Source organism: Chiloscyllium punctatum, chromosome 7 (genome assembly GCF_047496795.1).
Source record: "Chiloscyllium punctatum isolate Juve2018m chromosome 7, sChiPun1.3, whole genome shotgun sequence".
In the NCBI taxonomy this organism is placed as follows: Eukaryota; Metazoa; Chordata; class Chondrichthyes; order Orectolobiformes; family Hemiscylliidae; genus Chiloscyllium; species Chiloscyllium punctatum.
The window spans coordinates 58,989,617-59,014,215 of NC_092745.1; the positions used below are offsets into that span (position 1 = coordinate 58,989,617).

Sequence of the window (24,599 nt, forward strand, 5' to 3'; positions counted from 1 at the left end):
TGGCAGCTCATTTCATACATGTACCACCCTCTGCGTGAAAAAGTTGCCCCTTAGGTCTCTTTTATATCTTTCCCCTCTCACCCTAAACCTATGCCTTCTAGTTCTGGACTCCCTGACCCCAGGGAAAAGACTTTGCCTACTTATCCAATCCATGCCCCTCATAATTTTGTAAACCTCTAATTGGTCACCCCTCAGCCTCCGACGCTCCAGGGAAAACAGCCCCAGTCTGTTCAGCCTCTCCCTATAGCTCAAATCCTCCAACCCTGGCAACATCCTTGTAAATCTTTTCTGAACCCTTTCAAGTTTCACAACATCTTTCCGATAGGAAGAAGACCAGAATTGCACGCAATATTCCAACAGTGGCCTAACCAATGTCCTGTACAGCCGCAACATGACCTCTCAACTCCTGTACTCAATACTCTGACCAATAAAGGAAAGCATACCAAACTCCTTCTTCACTATCCTATCTACCTGTGACTCCACTTTCAAGGAGCTATGAACCTGCACTCCAAGGTCTCTTTGTTCAGCAACACTCCCTATGTCCTTACCCTTAAATCCTGCTAAGATTTGCTTTCCCAAAATGCAGCACCTCGCATTTATATGAATTAAACTCCCATCTGCCACTTCTCGGCCCATTGGCCCATTTGGTCCAGATCCTGTTGTAATCTGAGGTAACCCTCTTCGCTGTCCACTACACCTCCAATTTTGGTGTCATCTGCAAACTTCCTAACTGTACTGTTTGTGCTCGCATCCAAATCATTTATGTAAATGATAAAAAGTAGAGGACCCAGCACCGATCCTTGTGGCACTCCACTGGTCACAGGCCTCCAGTCTGAAAAACAACCTTCCACCACCACCCTCTGTCTTCTACCTTTGAGCCAGTTCTGTATCCAAATGTTCTTAGCTCTGGGCTAGACAGTCCAGTTTCACCCCCACCCCCCAAGGGTGTGACTGTCACATACCCAACGGAAAAGAACTTGGTTAGAGACAAAAAATACTACAGATAATGGAATCCAAGGTAGACAGGCAGGAGGCTGGAGGAACACAGCAAGCTGGCAGGGTCAGGAGGTGGAGAAGTCAATGTTTTAGGTGGAACCCTTCTTCCTGAAGTCATGAAGAAGGGTTACACCCAAATCATTAACTTCTCCACCTCCTGGTGCTGTCTGGCTTGCTGTATTCTTCCAGCCTCCTACCTATCAAGAAAAGAAAATGACAGCTACCAAGTGCTCTGCACCCATCACGTTTACTCTTGAGCATTTTCACGTAGTTGTTCAGGTCAAAAGTAGATTAAGATCTTAAAAGATAATAAATGTTGGGAACTTACTCCATGACTTATGACATAATTAAATTATAGTTTTTTGAAAAGATTTTTAGCTCGGGTTGTGGATGAGGTTTTTGATTCATTCGCCAAGCTGGTGTGGTTTTCAGCAGATGTTTCATCGCCTCGCTAGGTGACATCGTCAGTGCTTCAGTACGGTGTTGATGCTCTGTTCTGCCTGATAATTATGTGTCTCTGTTTTTTGTTACTTCCAGTTCTGTATCTGAGTAGTTTGTATATGAGATCCAGTTCAATGTGTTTATTGACTGAGTTCCATTTGGAGTGCTAAGCTTTCGCACCGTCTAAACATTTTTTTTGGACACGTGAGAGAATTCCTGGATGCCTGGTAAGGGAGGTGCACCCTACAACAGCCAGAGGCAGAAAGAAGAACATCCAAGATCTTCTGGTCTCTTGTTAGAACTGAGTACCAGATGAACCCCATACCCTTGGAGGTCCTGAAGCAGTGACTACAACAGAATTGTCTGAGAAGTTTAAACTTCTGATGTGCAATTACTCTGCCTCTGGGTTCTCAGAGAATGTTTCCAACTCGCAGATTGAGTTAAAGACTTGGGGGAATTCTGACTCATGTATCTGGATAGTTAATGTGGGAAATCTTTCAAAGGTTTAATACCAGTTCTACCTCCTTGGTAGTTATACTACTGACAACCTCTGACTCCTTACTACATCCCCTGACTCCCCAGCTATCCCATTGACACATTACATCGAACTTCGACCTACCCTTTCACCCAACTGCCACTATATCCCCTTACCCACCTCCCTACTATGCCCCCAAGTTCCTCACCCAACCATCTAACACCATACCTCCTTACCCATTTCTGTAGATTTTCAATGAGGCTTTGGGCATTTTAAACATTTTGCTTAGTGGAAAATAACAGCTAGTGCTGGTAAAAGGATGTGTGTCGTTTATCCTGCTGTCTGTGAGGATTGCTGCACTTTATCAATAATTAAGGATTCTGTATTAGAAGATGGATCTATAAAATAGTCGCAAGTAACTAGGTAATTTTTTGTCTGATCCAGGTTGGAAATAGAAGAGTCATACCAGACTCGAAATTTAACAGTGTTTCTTTCCTCGAATGTTGCCAGACCTGCTGAGTTTCTCCAGCATTCTGTGTTTGTTGGAAAAAGGGATTTTGAACCAGATTGCAAGATTTGGGTCGTTGTGTTTGGTGGTCAAGATAGGATTGGAGAAAATTGAAGAGTAAGGATGGGTTTGAAACCTGGAGGGATTTAAATGCAAAACAGGATTTTAAATTTCTGGACAGTTTTTTTTGTATTGACCATGATGACAAAACTGACTGTGTTTGTTGTCATTGCTCCATTGAAACTGAAGGCAATTTCTGAACAGTACACATACAGTATGTGGAATTACATTGAAATCTAGGCATCATTGCCAGTGATTCCACAATTCTCTGAAGCTCATACTTTTTGAGTCATTCTCAGGTTGCAATATCAGAGAATCTGTTAACTTGTCCAGGGCTCCCTCTTATACTTTTAGTGTTGCTATAAAAACCCCATAAATTAGTTGGGTAAGGTATAACTGGATTTTCAATTTCATAATTATTGCAAAACATGATCACTGACCCTTGGAACTGATTTTTAATTCTAGAACATTTAAGTTCATAAATTTCATGCCTTTATAAATATAACACTTGCTTAATTTTAGCTTCTGTCTAATCTGAAACGTAATATATTTTGTTATCTGAAATTTAAAGTGAAAATAAATGATATTAAAGTGCTCTTAAGCTACCATTTTATACTGTGATTACTTCAGTGTGTTTGGCTTCTGGATTAGTGGTGCTGGAAAAGCACAGCAGTTCAGGCAGCATCCAAGGAGCAATAAAACTGCTGTGTTTTTCCAGTACCACTAATCCAGAATCTGGTTTCCAGCAGCTGCAGTCATTGTTTTTACCCAGTGTGGTTGGCTGTTTGCTTACTGAATTTCTACTACTATATGCCAAAAAAACTTTTTAACTCTCTGCCAGGTATAAACTACCACACAGGAAAGAGAAAATCCATGGCAAGAGTCAGCAAAATCTTTGTGACTAACATTCTCTGAACACAGTTCCAATGCTGTCACTGCAAAGTCCAGGCTATGCATTGAGACATTGGGAGCAGCATAGGTCAGAGAATGATCAGTGGTTAATCAGGGAGACTTAGTGTGGAAATGAACATGTGCAGCAGATGTTTAGTCAGGTATTCAAGAGAAGTGAGGTCAGCATAGAGTCCTTTAGTGTGGAGACAGGCCCTTCGGCCCAAATTGGTCCATGCTGACCAAAATGTCCATCCACACTAACCCCATTTCCCTGCACTTGGCCCATATCTGTCTAAACCTTTCCTATCCATCTGTTTGTCCAAATGCCTTTTAAATGTTGTTAATGCACCCACCTCAACCATTTCTGCTGAAGCTCATTCCATATGTGTACCACCCTGTGTAAAAAAGAAAATTGCCCCTCAGGTTCCCATTTATTCTTTCCCCTCTTGCATTAAAACGAAGCTCTTTAATCTTCAATTCCCCCACCCTGGGGAAAAAGACTGAGCATATTCACCTCTCATTGCCTCTTATGATCTTATATACTTCTATAAGAATCCCCACTCTTAGTCTCCTACACTGTAAAGAAAAAGGTCCTAGTTTGTCCAATCTCTCCCTATAACTCAGTCCCTTGAGTCCTGGCAACATCCTTGTAAATTTCTTCTTACACTCTTTCCAGTTTTATAACATTCTTCCGAAGCAAGCTGATCAAACTGAACACATACTCCAAGTGCGACCTCGCCAACAACCGGTACAACTGCAACATAACTTCTCAACTTCTATACTCAGTGCCTTGACTAATGAAGGCCAGTGTGCCAAAAGCCTCCTTCACCCCCCTGTCTAACTGTGACTCCACTTTTAGAGAAGCACACACCTGAACTCCAAGATCCGTCTGTTCCACTACACTCCTAAGGCCCTACCCTTCACCATGAAACTCCTGCCTCGATTTGATTTCCAAAAGTTACCTATATTAGACTTCATTTACCATTTCTTGGCACACTTCCCCAGCTGATCATGGTCCTGCTGCATTTCTAATAATCTTCCTCACTGTTCACGATACTGTCTTTATTCGTGTCATCAGCAAACTTACTAATCATGCCTTGCACATTCTCATCCAAATCATTGATTATAGATAACAAACACAAATGGATCCAGCACTGACCCCTAAGGCACACCAATAGTCACAGGCCTCCAGTCCAACAAGCATTCTTACACTATTACCCTCTGCTTCCTACTCTCAAACCAATTTTGTATCCAATTTGCCAGCTTCCCCTGGATTCCATATGATCTAACCTTCCAGAGCAGCCTACTGTGTGGAACCTTATCAAAGGCCTTACTGAAATCTATATCGACTATATCTACTGCCCTGCTCTCATCAACCTTCCTGGTCATTTCATCAAAGCACTCTAATAAGTTTGTGAGGCATACTGTCCCACTCACAAAGCCATGCTGACTACTCTGAATCAAACTCTGTCTTTCCAAATGCGTGTATATCATATCACTCAGAATCTTCTCAGATAACTTACCTACTACAGTTGTTAGGCTTCCTGGTCCATAGTTCCCAGGTTTCCCTTGCAGCCCTTCTTGAATAATGGCACAACATTTGCTACTCTCCAGTCTTCCGGGACCTCACCCATGGCTAACAATGATGCAAATATATCAGCCAAGGCCCCTGTAGTTTCTTCTCTAGCCTCTTGCAGGGTTGTTGGATATATCTGGTCAGGACCAGATTTATCCACCTTCATTCATTCTATTTGTCCAACACCACTCTACTATGATATGAACTGTCCCCGAGATATCACCACTAATTTGCCCAAGCTCCCAAGTCTTCATGTCTTTCTCCACAGTGAAACACAGAGGAGAAATATTCATTGAGGTGTTCAAGAGAAGTGAGGTCAGCATAGAGTCCTTTAGCGTGAAGACAGGCCCTTTGGCCCAAACTGGTCCATGCTAATCAAAATGTCCATCCACACTAACCCCATTTCCCAGCACTTGGCCCATATCCTTCTAAACTTTTTCTATCCATGTATTTGTCCAAATGACTTTTAAATCTCCTGTGGTTCCACACATACATGTCCACTTTGGTCCTTGAGGGATCCTATTTTCTCATTAGTTATTCTTTTTCAAGGATAGATGTTTAGACTAGTCACATTTAGAGGTGATCAAGGTTCTGTAAGAATTTAGTGCCAGAGAGGTTGAGGTAAGGTAGAGGTAGGCAATTTTGTGGAGGTGAAAATAATATCTGTTTTAAGGTAGAAAATATACTGGTATAAAATTCAGCATAGACCATTCCTAAATCTGAATATTGAGTTTTATTACTATTGGCAGGTTATATGCAAACTAGTGAAGTATTAATCTTAACTTAAATCACAGGACTAGAGAAGAACAGAAAACAAAGCTTCTGCAAATCTGCATAATTATTAGCATTTTGAGGATCTGCTATGTGTGTAGAAGAAGGTTGGTATTGAAATGATTTTAAAATTTAATTTTGTTTATAGTTTTCACTAGAAACCCTGGAAAGCTGTTGGAAATGTCTGATTCTGTTCATGAGGTTCCTAGTGATGCAGTTCTTACTGGCATGCCAAAACCTGACGTGGATGGCAATGAGCTCAATTCAAATGTGTGCAAATATTTGAAAGAGCAATCAGGTAAGCCAAGAAAGAATTTTTATTTAATTAGCTCCTTTTACACCTTCAGAATATTCCAAAGTGCTTTGCAACCAGAAAGTTACATAAGAAGTACATTGATTTAATTTTCTCAAAAAATGTGATAAATCAGTTTTATATCTTTTTGAAAGAAAGTATTGAGATGAATTGTGAGTGGAATTCTTTTCATTGCCCATTTATCAATAAACAAAATGGAGGCAGAGTTTGGTTCCTGGACTGCGCTTATCTGCTCCAATCGCTTTTCTTTCTTCTTTTCTCCCTTCTTTCTTTTAGTACTTATAGGTTTTTTCTTTCTCCACTTAACTTGCGGAGGGAGGTTGGTCGTGGAGACAGCGATGGTAGCGGCTGGGGGACATTGACAATCAACCACAAAGCAGCTGGTCACATTTGGCGGTTTTGCAGCCTCATTGATATCGGGAGCAGTAATAGAGTGGGACTCTGCAGCAAGATGGCTAATGCAGCAACACAGTGTGCCACCAGCCATGGCTCAGCACAAACTTGGATGGCACCAGTGGCAGTCAGCGATGAGATGGAGGCAGCAAAAGATTGTGGCAACAGCGTTCAGTGGCAAAGAATTTTGGTAGCAGCAAAGTGGTAGTTGGGGGCTAAAGCCTTATGAGCTGCAACAAAACCTGGCATGCCTGCTGGAGGTCAGCAGCAACAGTTGATGGTGAAGACAGCTGGTAAGCACGGGCAGGTCTTAGTCCAGTGTGGGTGAAAGCATGGAATGGTGGGATTACCTAACACTGAAAGACTGGATCAACTGGGCCTGTATACCCTTGAGTTTAGAAGACTAAGAGGGGATCTGATTGAGACATATAAGATTATTAAGGATTGGACACTCTGGAAACATGTTTCCGCTGATGGGTGAGTGCAGAACCACTGGACACAGCTTAAAAATACGGGGTAGACCATTTAGGACAGAGATGAGGAGAAACTTCTTCACCCAGAGAGTGGTGGCTGTGTGGAATGCTCTTCCCCAGAGGGCAGTGGAGGCCCAGTCTCTGGATTCATTTAAGAAAGAGTTGGATAGAGCTCTCAAGGGTTATGGAGATAAGGCAGGAACAGGATACTGATTAAGGATGATCAGCCATATTGAATGATGGTGCAGGCTCGAAGGGCAGAATGGCCTACTCCTGCACCTATTGTCTATTGTCAGTGCAGGGGAGACTGAAAGCCCAGCTGGGAGTATCTGCAGGCCCATGGCTTAAGAAAGGACTGTAATGTTGACTTTATAACTTTATTTCTTTATTTTTCTGCTTTTATACTAAGAAGACTCTAGTTCTAAACTTCTTAACACAATTCATTATTTTTCAACTTCTGTAACTAAGATTTTGCACCTAGGTACGTTCTACCTAAGATGGTGCTGTGTGTGGTGACCATGTGCATTTTTCACTGTGCTCTTATACCCTTTACTTGAGTGCACATGACAATAAAATGTAAAACCTAAAGCCTGTCTCCTCCTTCCTCACTATCTGAGACAGTAAACACACTTTGCAGATGAAGTAGCGTTTTACTTGAACTTTTTCATTCTAGTCTATAGTATTCATTGCCCATAATGAGTCTCCTTTAGATTGACAAGACCAAATGCAGTCTGAATGACTGCTTTGCACTCTGTCCATAAGAATGACCCTAACCTTCCAGTTGCTTGCCATTTCACTATACCAATATTGGATTTAGTAGTGAGTATTGAAAAATATTTAATTATTACACATGAACATTTATTAACTAGTGATCATAACATGATCTAATTCAATACAGCATTTGAAAGCAAAAAGTGTGAATCACCTATAAGAGTTCTAAATTTAAGGCCAACTTTAAAGAGATTGTTCACAGTAAACTGGGAAAATCTGTTGGTAAACTAAAGAATAGTGGAGAATTTAACAATACAAAAACAGTTTACACCCTGAGAGGGAAAAGTTCCAGTTCACAGATAAAACAGCCATGGGTAATAAAAGAGATAAGGGACAGCATAAAACCAAAAGAAAGGGCTTACTAAAAATGCAAAAAGCAGCACATATCCTGCTAAATGGATAAGATCCAAAGACAAAGAAAGGGCCACAAAACAGTTTATAAGAGCCATTTAAGAGATCATGAAAGGAAACTTGCCAGGGACATCCAAATCAATAAGAAGAATTGTTATAGTTACATGAAGGGAACACAGTTGATCAGGAGCTTTGTTGGCTCACTAACGTTTGAAATTGTGAGTATTGACAATGACTTTGGGGAAATGGCAAATATGTTGAATTATTTATTTGCCTTAGGATTTACAGTTTAAAAAAAAGGAGGATAGCTTGTCAGCAGTCCCAAGGAAGTGAAAAGTGGATTAGGGATGGGACTGAATGAAATTAATGTAAGAAAAACATCATAAATGAGGAAATTAATGGAGTTGAAAGGTGATAAATCCCTGACTGTCTCCATTCAAGGATGTCAAAGGATGTAGAGGAGCACATTTTGGACATATAATCTTTCAGAGCTCCCTCGGTTCAGGAATCAACCCTCTGGATTGGAAAATTGCACACATCACACACTTGCTTTATAATAAAGGCGAAAGATGAAAACCAGGGAATTACAGAGCAGTTAGCCTAACATCTGTTGTGGGAAAATTGTTGGGAGTCTATAATCTAGGAAAATTTTTAGTTAATCAGGCCAGCATGCCAGCATGCATTCATGACAGGAAGGTGATGCCTGACAAATCTCATTTGAAATTTTTGAAGCAATGATTAAGGTAATGGATGGGGGATGTCCATAGATGTTGTTTATGTGGGCTTCCAGAAAGCATTTGATAAAATCCCACATAAGAGACTATTAACTAAGCTCGAAGCCTACAGAACTGAGGACCAATTACTGACATGGCTGGGATATTGACTAAGTGGTAGATGAAAGAAAGTAGGGACAATGGGAGTATGTACTCAAATTGACAAGATGTGACCAATTGTGTCCCACAAGGATATGTGTCAGGGCCTCAATTTGTCACATTATTTATTAAGGATGTGGATAATGGCATAGAAAGTCATACGTCCAAATTTACTCATGAGATGGAGTTAGAGACCATTATAGACAATGTAATAATAATAAAATTACAAAAGGATAGTGATAGACCAAATGAATGAGCAAAACCGTCGGCAGAGTTCAATATAAGCAAATGTGAGGTTATATATCAGGGTACTTTCTATCGGAGGGTTTGAGTTATAAGGAGAGGCTGGATAGACTGGGACATTTTTCACTGGAGTGTGGGAGGTTGAGGGGTGACCTTGTGGAATCATGAAGGATGTGGATGGGGTGAATGGCAGATGTCTTTCCCCTCGGGTGGGCGCATATTTTTAAAGTGAGAGGAGAAAGATTTAAAAAGTACATGGGGGCAATTTTGTTTTACATGAGAGACAGGCTCATGTGTGGAATGAACTTCCACAGCAAGTGGTGGATGTGGGTACAATTACAACGTTTAAAAGACATTTGGATAAGTACATGAATAGGAAAGGTTTGGAGGGATGTGGTTCAAGCTCAGGCAGGTGAGACTAGTTTAGCTTGGGAACATAGTCGGCATGGACTGGTTGGCCTGAAGGGTCAGTTTCCATGCTGTACGACTCTACAACTCTATTACATGAAGTTCAAGACATTGGATTTCCACAGAGACTTGGGGATTCAGGTGCATTGATCTTTAAAATGCCGCAAACAGGTGCAGAAAATAATCATGAAAGCTAATGGAATGCTGGCCTTTATAACTAGAGACTTGGAGTGAAAAATGCAGGTGTTATCCTGCAGTTATGCAAAACCCTGGTTAGACCCAACTTTGAGTGCTGACAGCAGACCTCTGCACTGCTGCACCTTTTGAAGGATAAATTGGTTTTGGAGGGTGTACAAGATAGCTTTTCAAGAATGATACTTGGATTTCAGGGTTTGGGTTATGAGGAGAGATTATATAAATTAGGCCTGTTTTCTCTAGAATTTAGAAGGCTCATGCGTAATCTAATCAAAATCTTCCAGATGTTATCAGGAAATGGCAGGGTAGAGAAAGGTAAAATATTTCCAGTGAATGGGAATTCTGGAACTAGGGGCATAGTCTGAGAATTATACCCAGACCATTCAGGAGAGATGAAATTAAGTACTTCTAGCGGGTTTTGAGAAAGTTTGTAGCTCAGGTTGAGGTTCTGGATGTAAGTTTGATCGCTGAGCTGGAAGGTTCATTTTCAGGCGTTTCGTCACCATGCTAGGTAACATCATCAATGAGCCTCCAATCAAGCACTCGTTGTATGGCCCACGTTTTATTTGTGTTTAGGTTTCCTTGTGGTGACTCATTGAAATAATGCTCTAATGCAGCTTCGTTTGTGGGTGTTGGGATGATTGCTTCTGTAGTTCAGTATTAGGTCAGTATGTATGGTTTTCCTGTAGATGCTGGTTTGAAGTTCCCGTTGGCTGTTTGCTCTACTGCGATATCTAGGAATGGAAGTTTGTTATTGTTTTCCTCCTCTTCAGTGAATTTTATGCCAGTAAGGGTCTTGAAAGTTTCCTCTGGACCGCTTCCAGAAACCCTAGCCACTCTGTCCTACATCAAAGATACTTTGGAAATGACTGTTAAACTACTCAGACCTCTTGGCATCATGGTAGCTCACAAACCCACCATCACACTAAAACAGCAGCTAATGAACTTGAAAGACCCTATACAGGCAACAAGCAAAACTAATGTCATTTACAAAACACCTTGCAAAAACTGTAACAAACACTATATTGGGCAAACAGGCAGAAAACTAGCTACCAGGATACATGAACATCAACTAACCATATAAAGACATGACCCACTCTCATGAGTATCTTTACATACAAATGACGAAGGACACCAATTGGGACAACACATCCATCCTAGCTACTTGGATGCTGCCTGAACTGCTGTGCTTTTCCAGCACCACTAATCCAGAATCTGGTTTCCAGCATCTGCAGTCATTGTTTTTACATCCTAGGACAAGCCAAACAGGCACATGCGTGAGAATTCCTAGAAGTATGGCATTCCAACTAGAACTCTATCAATTCTATTTACCAACTGGATCCCATTTAGCACCCCTGAGGAAAAGAACAAGAAATGGCATCACCAACCCAAGGAAACCCCAACACAAATAAAAAGCGGTCCATACCTCCAGTTCTTCACTGGAGGCTCACTAATGATGTTATCTCATATGGTAACAAAATGTCTGAAAACAAAGCTTTATACCAAGTAAGTACTTCTGCACACAAGGGGTGGTAGATGTTTGGAATGGTCTTCCATAAACCACAGTGGATGTAAGATCAGTTATTAATTTTAAATCTGAGATGGATAAAATTTTAAGCAAAGAGGTTAAGGGATATAGGTTAAAGGCAAGTATTTGGAGTTCGTCCACAGATCACCTATGATCTCATTAAATGTTGGAACAGGCTTGAGGGACTGATTGGCCTTCTCATGTACTTATTTTCCTAATATTTCTGTCCTGCTGTAATGTTCCAACAAAACACAACAAAAACTTCAAGAAAAGCACCTCATTTCTGCTTAGGTACTTTCCAACCTCTCGAACTCAGTATTGATTTTCACAATGTCAGAGCCACCATTTTCTTTCATTCTTCACCATAGCACCTTTCTCACCCCCAAAAAATGGGCTTGCCTTTTTAACTTTGCTCTCAGCTGACAGGACTCATTATCACCCTTCTATGTCTTAACTTAGCCAATTTTACTTCTCTATTTCTGTTTTACCCTAATTATTAATCTCTTTTCCATTTGCAATATCCTCTACACCGTCTGTTCCATTGGTTCCACCTCTGTCAAATGTATAAAAACACCAATTTCCAACCCCTTTCAGTTCTGAAGAGTCATATTATACTCAAAAGGCTAACTCTCTTTCTCTGTCCACAGGTACTGCTGGACCTACTGATTTCTCCTGCATTTTCTGTGTTTAATATTTCAGATTTACAGCATCCACATTACTTTGTTTTGAACATTTCTCTGTGCCACATTGGAGAATTAACCTAGATAATGTGCCCAAATCTCTGAAATAGGAACTTGAACCCAAATCCTACTGCTACCACTGAGACAAGGAAAAGTGTAGTTGGTATTTATTTAACCTCTTTAAAACTTACATGACGAGCTTGTTTTTACAAGTATTGTGTGGTTCAGATCACCTACAAAACTAGTTCAGCCTCACCCTTTTAAAACAAAGTATAAAGTATATTGTGAATATTGGAAATCTGAAATAAAAGAAACAGAAGATGCTGAATATACTCAACAGGTTTGGCAGCATTTGTAGAGAGAGAAGATGAGTTAATGTTTCAAATCAGTAACGTTTCATCAGTACTAAATATTTATAAGAGACAAACCTTAAGACAGTGACAATTTCATTTTTGAAAGCAATGGAAGTTTTCATCAGATCTTTGCTTTAAGTTTTGATTTGGCCAAATTCATTGAGCATTTCCTATGTTTTTGCTTATACAGTATTTCAGTCTCATTCTTTAATGGTTGACATCATTCAATAAGAAAGGAAGCTCAAAATCCAAATCTTCCACAGGCATAGAAATAGTGAAAAGGGAGAAAAAGAAATCATGGAGCTGAGAAAGCACCATAAAAAGTGACCCAAGTACATAGTACATAATTGTCTTAGCTATGATATGAGTAAAGGTAAAGACATCATATTCCTACTGGACCATGTGGTTGATGTCCTATTAGAAAGCGATGACTGATGGTAGTTTAACCTGAAGGTCATGATGCCTCAGATGAGGGGAGAGGCTGAGAAGGGGAGTCCTTTATAGTAACCTCCCAGTGTAGGAATTGAACCCATACTATTGGCACCACTCTGCATCACAAGCATGTCAACTGAGCTAACTGATTCTTACATGACTACACCTTTCTTAACCAAACAAGAAGATGCTGGCAACATAAAAGTGAAAGGAGAAGGGAGGTAGTTAAGATAATAGAGGGACTAAAATTTGAATAAAGTGGATGTTTGATAGAGGCCTGGATGTACTTAAAATTGACAAGTTACCATATCCATGTGAGTATTAATAAAGATGCTGAGGAAAGAATGGGCTGGAAGTTACAGAGGCATTGGCCATACTCATTAATTATACCAATATTGAAAGACGATTAAGAGAGCTGGAGAATTGCACATAATAAATCTATGTTCAAGAATGGTTAAGGATAAACCCAACTTTTACAGATCAATCTTAACCTCAGTGGTGGCAAAACCTTTAGCAACTGTATTCAAAACAACATTAATAATCACTTAGACAACATGTTTTGATTGAGGAAACCCCGTGACTATAATGTTGCCAAGTTGCTTTCTCCTTTCCACCTTCTGATTTATGGCTATTAGTAGAATGTTTATTATATCCATCTGTACTGAAGATAGAAGCAAAACGTTTGCTCATTTCATCTTTACTTTCCTTATTATCTATTATTAGGCAGATTCTCATTCTCTGGAAGGTTGCCAGTCAGTTAATTTTATTTTTGTCTTTTTCAATATGTGCAAAAACTTTTGCTGTTCCTTTTTCACATTCATAGCTAGCTTACTCTTTTCCTGTAGTTATTTTCCTTTGATAAAACTTGTAGTGATTCATTGATGCCTTTATTACGACCAATCATTTGTGCTGCCACTTACCTTTTGTTTCGGATTACTTAGATTTAGATATATCAGATGCAATTTCAAAATTTGCTCATAACACAAAAGTTACAAATATAATTAACTGCAAAAAGATAGTGCTGAACTCAAAGAGGTCATAGAAAGGCTGGTGAAGTTGATAGACATAGGCATGATTGTGAAACTTTATGCAGAAGAAGTGTAAAAGAATACAATTTGAGAGGACAATGTATTGAAAAACTGATAAATCGGCGAGATTGGTGCATTATAAATATCTGATAAAGTTGATAAAACTCTTGTCTCCAGGCTAACAGATTGTAGGACATTGACAGGTAGTTGATGCATGCTTGATAGTTCTGAGAAATTACCATCGGCATCTGAGTTCTGTCTTGGAGATTTAATAATCCTTAAGACAGATTCAAAACCACATACATTATTGCTATGAATTCAAGCAGCACATCTGTAATGTTGCAAGAGATTTATGATGCTACCACCCCTTGGATGATCAGTCCACCATGGGTTGTGGGCCCTTGCAGGTAAGATATCTGGTTAAGGCAGCACCCATATCTTCTTGTCATTATCTTTCATTTGTTTCTTTTTCTGATCTGTAAGTTTCAGTCATGCGAAGGTGTCTCCCAAATTTTGGCTTGAATTGTCTGAGCTGTCAAATTTTGCAATATATATATTCTGTGTGTTGCTCAGCTCCAATCCTGTTGTGCAAAATTCCTGTCTCCTGTCAGAGGTAGATGACTTATTTTGCAACTTTGTGAAGCATTCTTAAATGCAGCTCAAGAAATAAGGCATACAATTCAATTAAAATTGTCCAGGAGGATTACCAGAGATTGCAGTTTGACACTTGGGAATATATTATAGCTATTAATGAGGCATAGTTGAAAAAAACAGCAGAAATGCTCAGCACTTCTGGTTCCAAAAAAATCAAAAAAACTGCAGAGGGTGGAAATCTGAAACGAAAACAGAAATTGCTGGAGAAACTCAGCAGGTCTGCCAGTATGTGTGGTGAGAATGTAGAGTTAACATTTTGGGACGTTTTGGGTTCAGTTGTCCTTCTTCAGAACACCTGTTTCCAAGTTTGTCAGATGAGATGGAGAGAGGGATGGAAAAGGTGGCTTCACAGTATTGATTAAAGAAATGATGATATTCAGAAGGGGCAGGATGAACAACCAAACTTGCTGGCTCACATTGGTATCAATGATATAGACTGAAGAAGGATTAGGTCCTTTGGGCAATGTTTAGGGACCCTGAAAAAAATTGAAGCGAAAGATTGCAAAGCAGAATCTCTGAGGTAGTAATCTCTGGATCACTACCAGTGCCACCTGCAAAGGGAGGATGGGAAGGTAAAAGTTAATGGAGAGATGGTGAAGAGCGAAGGTGTTAGATTCCTGAGGCATTGTGATCACTTCTGGGCTCATCCAATCTATACAAACAACTGAATTACTGCGTCAGAGCTGCATATGTTAAAGAGCCAATGACCAGCAGCCATGTTAGGTCGAAGCAGCAGCATACTAGACCAAGGCTGCATACATAAATTACAGTTACACAACAACTCATTAGTTTGTCTGTTAAATTTACCCAATGCCACTCATCAATCCAATGTGCAAGTGTAAATCTTTGTGAAGGAACATAACACAAAGACATGACCAAGCCAGACAGGTTGCAATTCAACAGATCCAAGACCAATCTCCTGATAGGTAGTTTTGTCAATGCTGTTGGGGAGGGTTTGAACTAGGTCGGTAAGGGGTTGGAAATTTGAAAGTAGATTCCAAAGGGGGAAGAGTTGGAAATGGAAGGCAGATATTTTGAACTGATCACCATAATGTTGAGAAGGCAGAGGAAACCAAAGTTTGAACAATGATAGAATTTGACAGTGCTAAATGGCCTATACTTCAAGAAATCCAGGGAATAAGGCAGAACAGTTGAAATTACAGATGACATGTAATATTATAATACTGTATTATTGCTGAGTACAGCTGAGAAAAGGGCAGGATTGGAAAGTCAGGTTTTCAGGTGAGATAAAGAGCGGTATGAAAAAAACTGTGGGCAATGATTTGTTTCTGGAAGTCACTGCCTGAAAGGATGGGAGGTGCAGAAATATGTAAAAGTTATTGGTTTGCATTGAAATGTCATAACCTACAAGGCAGCCAAGATCTGCACAGTGGGATTATACAATAATCCTTTTTAGTTGCTGCAGACGAGATTGGCTGAAAGGGATCCTTCTGTGGTGTAAATTTCTATTGTATTCAATGATCTGAAAAGATAGTGCTATTTGAACTGATTGCATTATTTGGCATGATTAGCCTTCACATCAGTAATGAAAGAGAGCTCATTTTACAAACCGGAGCAACCTTCAACTAACTCCTTTTCTCTGGCAGTGAATTTTGGTTTCCTTTATCTGTAAAAAGATGTTCTTCCACAGGGAGAGTGCAGCAAAGGTTTACCAAATTGATTCCTGAGGTGGCAAGAATGACATGACGAGAGGTTGACTTGGTTAGGATTGTATTCACTAGAGTTTAGAACACTGAGAAGAGGATCTCACGGGAACCTGTATAATTCTAACAGCATTAGACAAGAAGGATGTTCCCAATGGTGGGGAGTACAGAACCAAGGGTATTATTTAAGGAGAAGCATTAAACTTTTGAGAACTGTGATAAGGAGAAATTTCTTCACCTAGAGATTGATGAGCTTGTGGAATTCATTGTCATAGAAAGTGGTTGAGGCCAAAACATGGTACTTTCAATAAGGAGGCAGATATAAATGTTGTGGCTAAAGAGATCAAGGGGTCTGGGGAGAGGGCAGGATTAGGGTATTAGCTCGATGATCACCATAATCATATTAAATGGCAGATCAGGCTTGAGGGACTAGTCAATTTACACCTGCTTCTATCTTCAATAAATTTAATCTGGGTCCCTAATAGCTATTTGGATCAGTTCAGATGGATGTTAAAAATTTCATTGCATTATTTTAGAAAAAAAATGTTTTCCTTGTATTCTATCTAATATTTGAAGCATTCAAACAGAAATAGGCTGTTTTGCTGCTCAGTTAGATCGTTACTTTATTGCCTTTGTTCCAAATCTTTTTATATTCTTACCCGATACAAAAAGAATGATCGCTTCGAGAATATAATTCCTCCATCTCACAGCTGTTCACAGCATATATTTGTTGCAGGATAACTCAGCATCATCCTACATAACAAAAGCAAATTATTGTGGGCGGCATGGTGGCACAGTGGTTAGCACTGTTGCCTCACAGTGCCAGAGACCCGCGTTCAATTCCCGCCTCAGGCGACTGTGCGGAGTTTGCACATTCTCCCCGTATCTGCGTGGCTTTCCTCCGGGTAGTCCGGTTTACTCCCACAATCCAAAAAATGTGCTAAATCGCCCGTAGTATTAGGTGAAGGGGTAAATGTAGGGGAATGGGTCTAGGTGGGTTACACTTCGGTGGGTCGGTGTGGACTTGTTGGGCCGAAGGGCCTATTTCTACACTGTAAGTAATCTAATCTAATTGTGTGAAGTGCTAAAAAATGATTTAATATCAAATAAAATGATATATATATATAATATATATGTGCAAATATATCATACAAAATTGAATAGGAAATTACTTAATTTGACTTGGGGAGACTATGATCAATGTACTAGAGTTAAAAACCTATGTGTGACTAAATGGGCTTTGATGGATAGTTTCCATGTCTGTTCTGCATATAGAATGAAAATTTCAAGCAGCTTTGAAACTAATGAAGGCCACATTTATACTTTGTTTTCAATAGAGCCCACTCCAACTTCTGAACAGATGTTGAACAGAAGTGCTTGTATTGGTGATGGAAAAAAAGACCCGGGGAGCAACAAATCATACACCGACATTTGCATGCTCGTAAAGGAACAAACAGGTGAAGTGTGAACATTGAACCTTATTATGTATCATGTCAAAAAGTTAATTTTAATATTTCAATCTTAATCATTTGCATATAAACCCTTTGAGAGGATTATGATTTGTCCGCCTAGATTTTTTTCTGAACTTTTCTTCTAGTCTGATCTTGTGAGTAATGATACTAGATAGTATTGGATTAAGCCACGCAAAACAGATTTGGTTTCCTGCATGTATCAGGTGAACTTACTGATTTAAGTCAGGATGTAAACTGACATGATGTTATTCCTGTACAAGCCATTGGACTGCAGATGGGAGAAAGTCAGGAGCTGTTGTACCTGCTCCTGATCACTATCCAGTGATTCCCACAGGAACAGAAGTGCATGTGGAATTTCTGTTATTCATTCACGGGATATGGGGGTTTGTGGGGTAAGGCCAGCATTGTTTGCCCATCCCTAATTGTTGTTAAGTAAGCTCACTTCTGGAACCATTACACTTTATATGCTGAAGGTATTCTCAGAGCACTCTCAGGAGGAATTCCAGGATTTTGACCTTGTGACAATGAAGGTATGGAGAAATTTGCCAACTTAGGCTATGTGACTTGGAGGGAATCTTGAATCTGTCGGTACACCTATTCATTGCTAAAAATAACACAACACTAGGTTATAGTCCAACAGGTTTATTTGGAAGCACTAGCTTTCAGAATGCTGCTCCTTCATCAGGTGTTTGTGGCGAATAAGATTGTAAGACAGAATTTATAGCAAAAGTTTGCAGTGTGGTGTAACTGAAATTATATATTGAAAAAGATGCAGATTGTTTGCTAAGTCTCTCATCTTTTAGAATGACCATGTTGGTTTCAGTTCTTTCATATGAAAATCACAAAACATTTTTTAAAAAGTTGCATACTCAAGTGAACTTGAACAATTGGTGTCATGTTGGCCCAGATTATGTATTGAAAGTGTTAGCTCCCTGTGTGAGGCTGTCTGTGCCACAATGGTCAGACAGATTCTAATCTAAAAAAAGGATTTACAGAATCTTACATGGATTCATGCAGTTTTTTAGGAAAATAAAATGTAATTCTGCAAGTACAAATTCACCCCCCAGCTTATATATGTATGTGTGCATGTGGGTGGGTGTGTGGGGGGAGAAGTGGTTACGAGTGTCTGTGAGAGGGGGTGTGTATGTGTGTGAGTGTGAGTGTAAAGGGGTTTAAGACTGGGTATGTGAGTGTATGAGAGAGGGTCTGCGTGAGTGTGTGTGTTTGTGTCTGTCTGTCTGTGTGTGTGCATAGTGTAATGGGTCACCTGTAGTGTGACATGAACCCAAGGCCCGGGTTGAGGCCATCTCCATGGGAAACAAAATTGGCTATCAGTCTCTACTCGGCCACTTTTGTTGTCGCCTGTCCCGAAGTCCGCCTTGGAGGATGGTCACCTGAAGGTCTGAGGTTGAATGTCCCAGACCGCTGAAGTATTCTCCGACTGAGAGGGAAAAATCCTGTCTATTGATTGTCCTGTGGTGTCCATTCATCCGTTGCCGTAGCCTCTGTTTGGTCTCGCCAATGTCCCGTGCCTCAGGGCATCCTTGCCTGCAGCATATGAGATAGACAATGTTGGCTGAGTCGCATGAGTACCTCCCACGTCCCGCAAACTCACGGATAACCTCATGATGCTACATTTCTCCAGCTTCCACCTGAAACATATTAAAACAGCCATTTCTTATGGACAAGCCCTACGCATACACAGGTGCTGTTCAGATGAGGAGGAATGTAACAGGCACTTGGAAGTACTCAGGGATGCCCTCATAAGAACGGGGTACGATGCTCAACTCATCGACTGCAATTCTGATGTGCCACAGCAAGGAACCGTAATGACCTCTTCAAGAGACAGACACGAGCTGTTCACTTCGTTGTCCAGTACTTCCCAGAAGCCGAAAAATTATGCCATGTTCTTCGCAACCTGCAACACATTATCAATGAGGATGAGCACCTCGCCAAGACCTTCCCCAACATCTCCACTTCCAACCTTTAAACAGCCACCAAACCTCACACAGATCATTGTGTGTAGCAAACTACCTGGCTTTCAGGACAATACCATACAACCTTGTCATGGTAGGTGCTGCAAGACGTGTCAGAGTGTCGATACGGATATCACCATTACGCGTGGGGACACCTCTCACCATGTATGTGTTGGTACTCTTGCAACTCAGGCAACATTCTCTGTCTCATACGCTGCAGACAAGGATGCCCTGAGGCATGGTACATTGGCGAGATCAAGCAGAGGATGAATGAACACCACAGAACAATCAATAGACAGGAGTCTTCCATCCCAGTCGGAGAACACTTCAGCGGTCCAGGACATTCAACCTCAGACCTTCAGATGACCGTCATCCAAGGCAGACTTCAGGAGAAGCAACAACGAAAAGTGGCCGAGCAGAGGCTGATGGCCAAGAATGGTACCCATGGGGATGGCCTCAACCGGAACCTTGGGTTCATGTCACACTACAGGTGACCCCATTGCACTGTATATACACACACACACACACACACACACACACACACACACACACACACACACACACACACACCTTTGTGGGGTGAATTTATACTTGCAGCGTTCTTGTACTTTGCTCAAAAACTGCATGAATCCACTTAAGACTCTGTTAACTCATTTTTTTAGATTATAATCAGTCTAAACATTATGGCACGGACAACAGCACACAGGGGGCTAATACCTTCAACATATTATCTGCCTGACACCAATTGTTAAAGTTAACCTGAGAATGTAACTTTTAAAAAAGGTTTTGTGATCTACATATGAAACAAGTGAAACTAACATGGTCATTCTAACAGATGAGATACCTAACAAACAATCAAGGTATTTTTCAATGTATCATTTCAGTTACATCACACTGTAAACTTTTGCTATAAATTCTATGTCTTACAATCTTATTCTCCATAACCACCTGATGAAGGAGCGTCGCTCCGAAGGCTAGTGCTTCCAAATAAACCTGTTGGACTATAATCTGGTGTTGTGTGATTTTTAACTTTGTACACTCCAGTCCAACACCGGCATCTCCAAATCATCACTTATTCGTCTGTATTCTAGAACAAAAGGAAACTGATGTAGCATTACAGTTACATTTATTCCTTCGTGGTATTGTTAACATATTAACATTACAAATAGCATCTAACCATATCAAATCCATTTAATATTTTTAAGTCACAAATCAATCAGTCTTTCTGAGAAATATAAATTAAAATAGAAATGTCTTTGAGCTTCTAACTTCTGTTGATAAGTTAGTTTTTTATTCATTCATAGGCTGTGAGTGTTGCTGGCTGGCCAGTATTTATTGCCTGTCCTTCTTTGCCCTTGAGAAGGTGGTGGTGGTGAGCTGCCTTTTTGAAACGCTGCAGTCTACTTTCTGTGGGTTGACCCAAAATGCTGTTAGGGAGGGAATTCCAGGATTTTGACCCAGAAACAGTTTAGGAACAGTGATATATTTCTAAGTCAGGATGGTGAGTGACTTACAGGGTAACTTGCTGGTGGTGGTGTACCCATGTATCTGATGCCCTTGTCCTTCTAGATAGAAGTGGTTGTGGATTTGGAAGGTGCTGTCTGAGGATCTTTGGTTAATTCCTACAGCTCATCTTGTAGATAGTACACATTGCTGTTACTGAGCGTCAGTGGTGGATGCTTGTGGATATGGTGCCAATCAAATGGGCTACTTTGTCCTGGATGGTGTCAACTTCTTGGACTGTTGTGGGAACTGCATCCATCCAAGCAAATGGGTTTATTCCATCACACCCTTGACTTGTGCCTTGTAGATGATGTCGAAGAGTGTGGTGTTGGAAAAGCACAGCCGGTCAGGCAGCATCCGAGGAGCAGGAGAGTTGATGTTTCGGACATAAGCCCTTCATTAGGTGATGGTAAAACCATTGAAAGTCAAGGTGTGGCAATTTGTTTCTTAATGGTGATGGTCGTAGCATGGAATTTGTGTGGCACAAATGTTATTTGCCACTTGTCATTCCAAGCCTGTATATTATCCAGATTATGTTGCATTTGAACATGGATTGCTTTACTTCCTGAGATGTGCTGAATATGGTGCAGTCAGCAAACATCCCCATTTCTGACCTTATGATGGAGGGAAGGTCATTGGTGAAACAGCTGAAGTTGGTTGGACCGAGAAAACCACCCTGAGGATCTCTTGCAGAGATGTCTTGGAGCTGAAGTGACTGACTCCAACAACCACAACCATAACCATTTTCCTGTGTGCCAGGTATGACTCCATCCAGTGGAGAGTTTGGCCCTTTGATAACCATTGGTTCCAGTTTTTCAAGGGATCCTTGATGCTGCACTTAGTCGAATGACGTCAAGGGCTGTCACTCTCACCTCACTTCTGGAATTGAGCTCTTTTGTCCATGTTTGGACCAAGGCTGTAAAGAGGTCAGAGTTAGGTGGTCCTGGCAGAATCCAAACTGGACGTCACTGAGCAGGTTATTACTGAGCAGGTGTTACTTGATAGCACTGTTGATGACTTGATCACTTCACTAATGGTCAAGAGTAGACTGGGGCTGTAATTGGCTGAGTTGGATTTGTCCTGCTCTTTGCATACAGGCCATATCTGGGCAATTTTCTACATTGTCTGGTCTGGTGGATATCAGTGTACTGGAAGATTTGGCTAGGGGAGCAGCAAGGTCTAGAGCACACGTCTTCAGTGCTATTGCCGGAATGTTATCAGGGCCCATAGTCTTTGCAGTGTACAGTGTGTCCGATCATTCATAATACCAAATGGAGCGAATCGAATTGGCTGAAGACTGGTATTTGTAATGTTGAGGACCACTGGAGGAGGCTGAGATGGATCATCCACTCAGCAATTCTGGCTGAAGATTGTTGTGAATGCTTCAGCCTTATCTTTTTGACAATTGTGTTGGGCTCTTCCGTCATTGAGGATGAGTTGTTTAATTGTCCACTACCATTTCTGACTGGATGTGGCAGGATTACAGTGCTTAGATCTGATCTATTGGTTGTGGGGTCACTTAGCTCTGTTTTATCACTTGCTGCTTATGCAGTTTGGTATGCAGGTTAGGAAGCTTTACCAGGTTGACACATCATTATTAGGTATGCCTGGTGCAGTGCCTGGCATGCCCTCCTGCACCCTCCATTGAACTAGGGTTGATTCCTTACTTAATGGAATTGGATGAGAGGAGGCATGTGCCAAACCATGAGGTTGCATATTTTGGTGGAGTACAATTCTGCTGCTGTTGATACCCTATAGCACTTCATGGATGCCCTATCTTGAATTGCTCGATTTGTTCAAAGTCTGACCCATTTAGCACGGTGATAGTGCCACACAATGGAGGTTATTTTCAATATGAAGGTGGGATTTTGTCTCCATAAGGATTGTGCGGTGGTCACTCTTACCAATACTGTCATAGATAGATACATCTCCTGCCAGCAGCTTGGTAAGAATGAGGTCAAGTATGTTTTTCCTTCTTGTTGGTTCCCTCACCATCTGCTGCAGACCCAGTCTAGCAGCTACATACTTTAGGACCTGAACAATTTGATTAATAATGCTGTTGCCGAGCCACTCATGGTGATCGATGTTGAAATCCCCCACTCAGAGTACATTTTGCATATTGCCACCTGCTGCTTCCTCCAAATGTTGTTCAACATGCAAGACTACTGATTCACCAGTGGAAGAGGGAGGGGTATGTGATAATCAGCTGAAGGTTTCCTTCCCCATGTTTAACTTGATGTCATGAAACTTCATAAGGTTCAGAGTCAATGTTGAGCACTCCCAGGGCAAGTATGTCTCCCTCGTGACTGCATACTACTGTACCACCACTCTGCTGGCACTGTCTTTGGTCGGTGATGGTGATTTTTGGGACATTGTCTCTAAGGTATGATTCTGTGAGTATGACTATATCCAGCTGTTGCTAAACTAGTCCATGAGACAGCTCTCCCAATTTTGACACTAGCCCCCAGATGTTAGTGAGGATGACTTTGCAGGATCAACAGGACTGTTTCTGCTGTTTTTCTCTAGTGCCTAGGTCAATGCCAGTTGGTCTGGCCATTTTCATTTCTTTGAGATTGGTACAACTGAGTGTCTTGCCAGGCCGTTTCAGAGGGCAAGCATTCTGAATCAATCACATTGCCGTGGGTCTAGATTCACATGTAGGCCAGACCATGCGAAGATGGCAGATTTCCTTCCCTGAAGGATGTTAGTGAGCCAGATAGGATTTTCTGACAATTGACGATGGTTTCATGGTCATTAGAAGATCCTTCATTCAGATTTTTTTTATTGACTACAAATGCCACCATCTGCCATGGGAGGCTTTGAACTTGGGTCTCCAGAACATTACCTGGATTTCTGGCTTAATTGTCTAGCAATAAGGCCATTGCCTTCCTGTTAAACCTCAATTTTATCACTTCTTGGATTACTAGATTTAATGGATTACTCAATTTATTATTGACAATTCTGAATTAAACTGAAGTATTGCTATCCTCAAATTTTTTCTACTTGTATACAGATTCGGAAGTACAAAGGGCATGCATGCACCTCACCCAAAAAGCTATTCTTTGTACTTGAGATTAGATAATAAGTATTGACAAGCAGTTAATCCTGAGAAAGGATCACAGCAAAAAACAAGATCCCTGTTCTTGAACAACAATGGTTTGCTATTGTAATGCTTCTATTTCTGTACTAGGAATCTAGATTTGGAGACAGGAGTTCAAATTCTCCCGTAATGGTTGGGAGATTCTAAGTTAGTTAATTAAATAAATCTGGAACAAAAAAAATTTGGTATCAGTAATAATGATCTTAGAACTACTGGGTTATGGTAAAGCCAGTCTGGTGCACAATTGCAGTTTTGAGAACGAAATCTGCTGCTTTTACCCGGACCTACTGTAATGTTGTTGACTCTTAACTATCTGTGAAATAGTCCAGAACACTACTTTGTTATTGCAAGATCGCTCCAAAAACAAACTATAGTACAAATAGGTCATCATCATATTGCACCAACCTAGAAAACCCCAAAAACTAGTCGAGCAACAGTCTGTCAAAGTCGCACATATCGGCCAACAGCCAGA

The 24,599-nt window shown here is 40.7% G+C and overlaps 1 protein-coding gene across 5 annotated transcripts in view; it reads left to right on the top strand.

Annotated features, from left to right (window-relative positions):
• Positions 1 to 24,599, top strand: part of axdnd1 (axonemal dynein light chain domain containing 1) — a 176,176-nt gene that overhangs the window by 679 nt on the left and 150,898 nt on the right. For all 5 annotated transcript variants that reach the window (XR_011961097.1, XR_011961098.1, XM_072573680.1 and 2 more), the window contains exons 2-3: positions 5,867 to 6,016; positions 17,414 to 17,533. Coding sequence is in view for 3 of the 5 variants with exons in the window: in XM_072573680.1 (XP_072429781.1) it covers positions 5,899 to 6,016; positions 17,414 to 17,533 (238 nt within the window). In the remaining 2 variants the exon portion in view is untranslated. The remainder of the gene's footprint in view (positions 1 to 5,866; positions 6,017 to 17,413; positions 17,534 to 24,599) is intronic.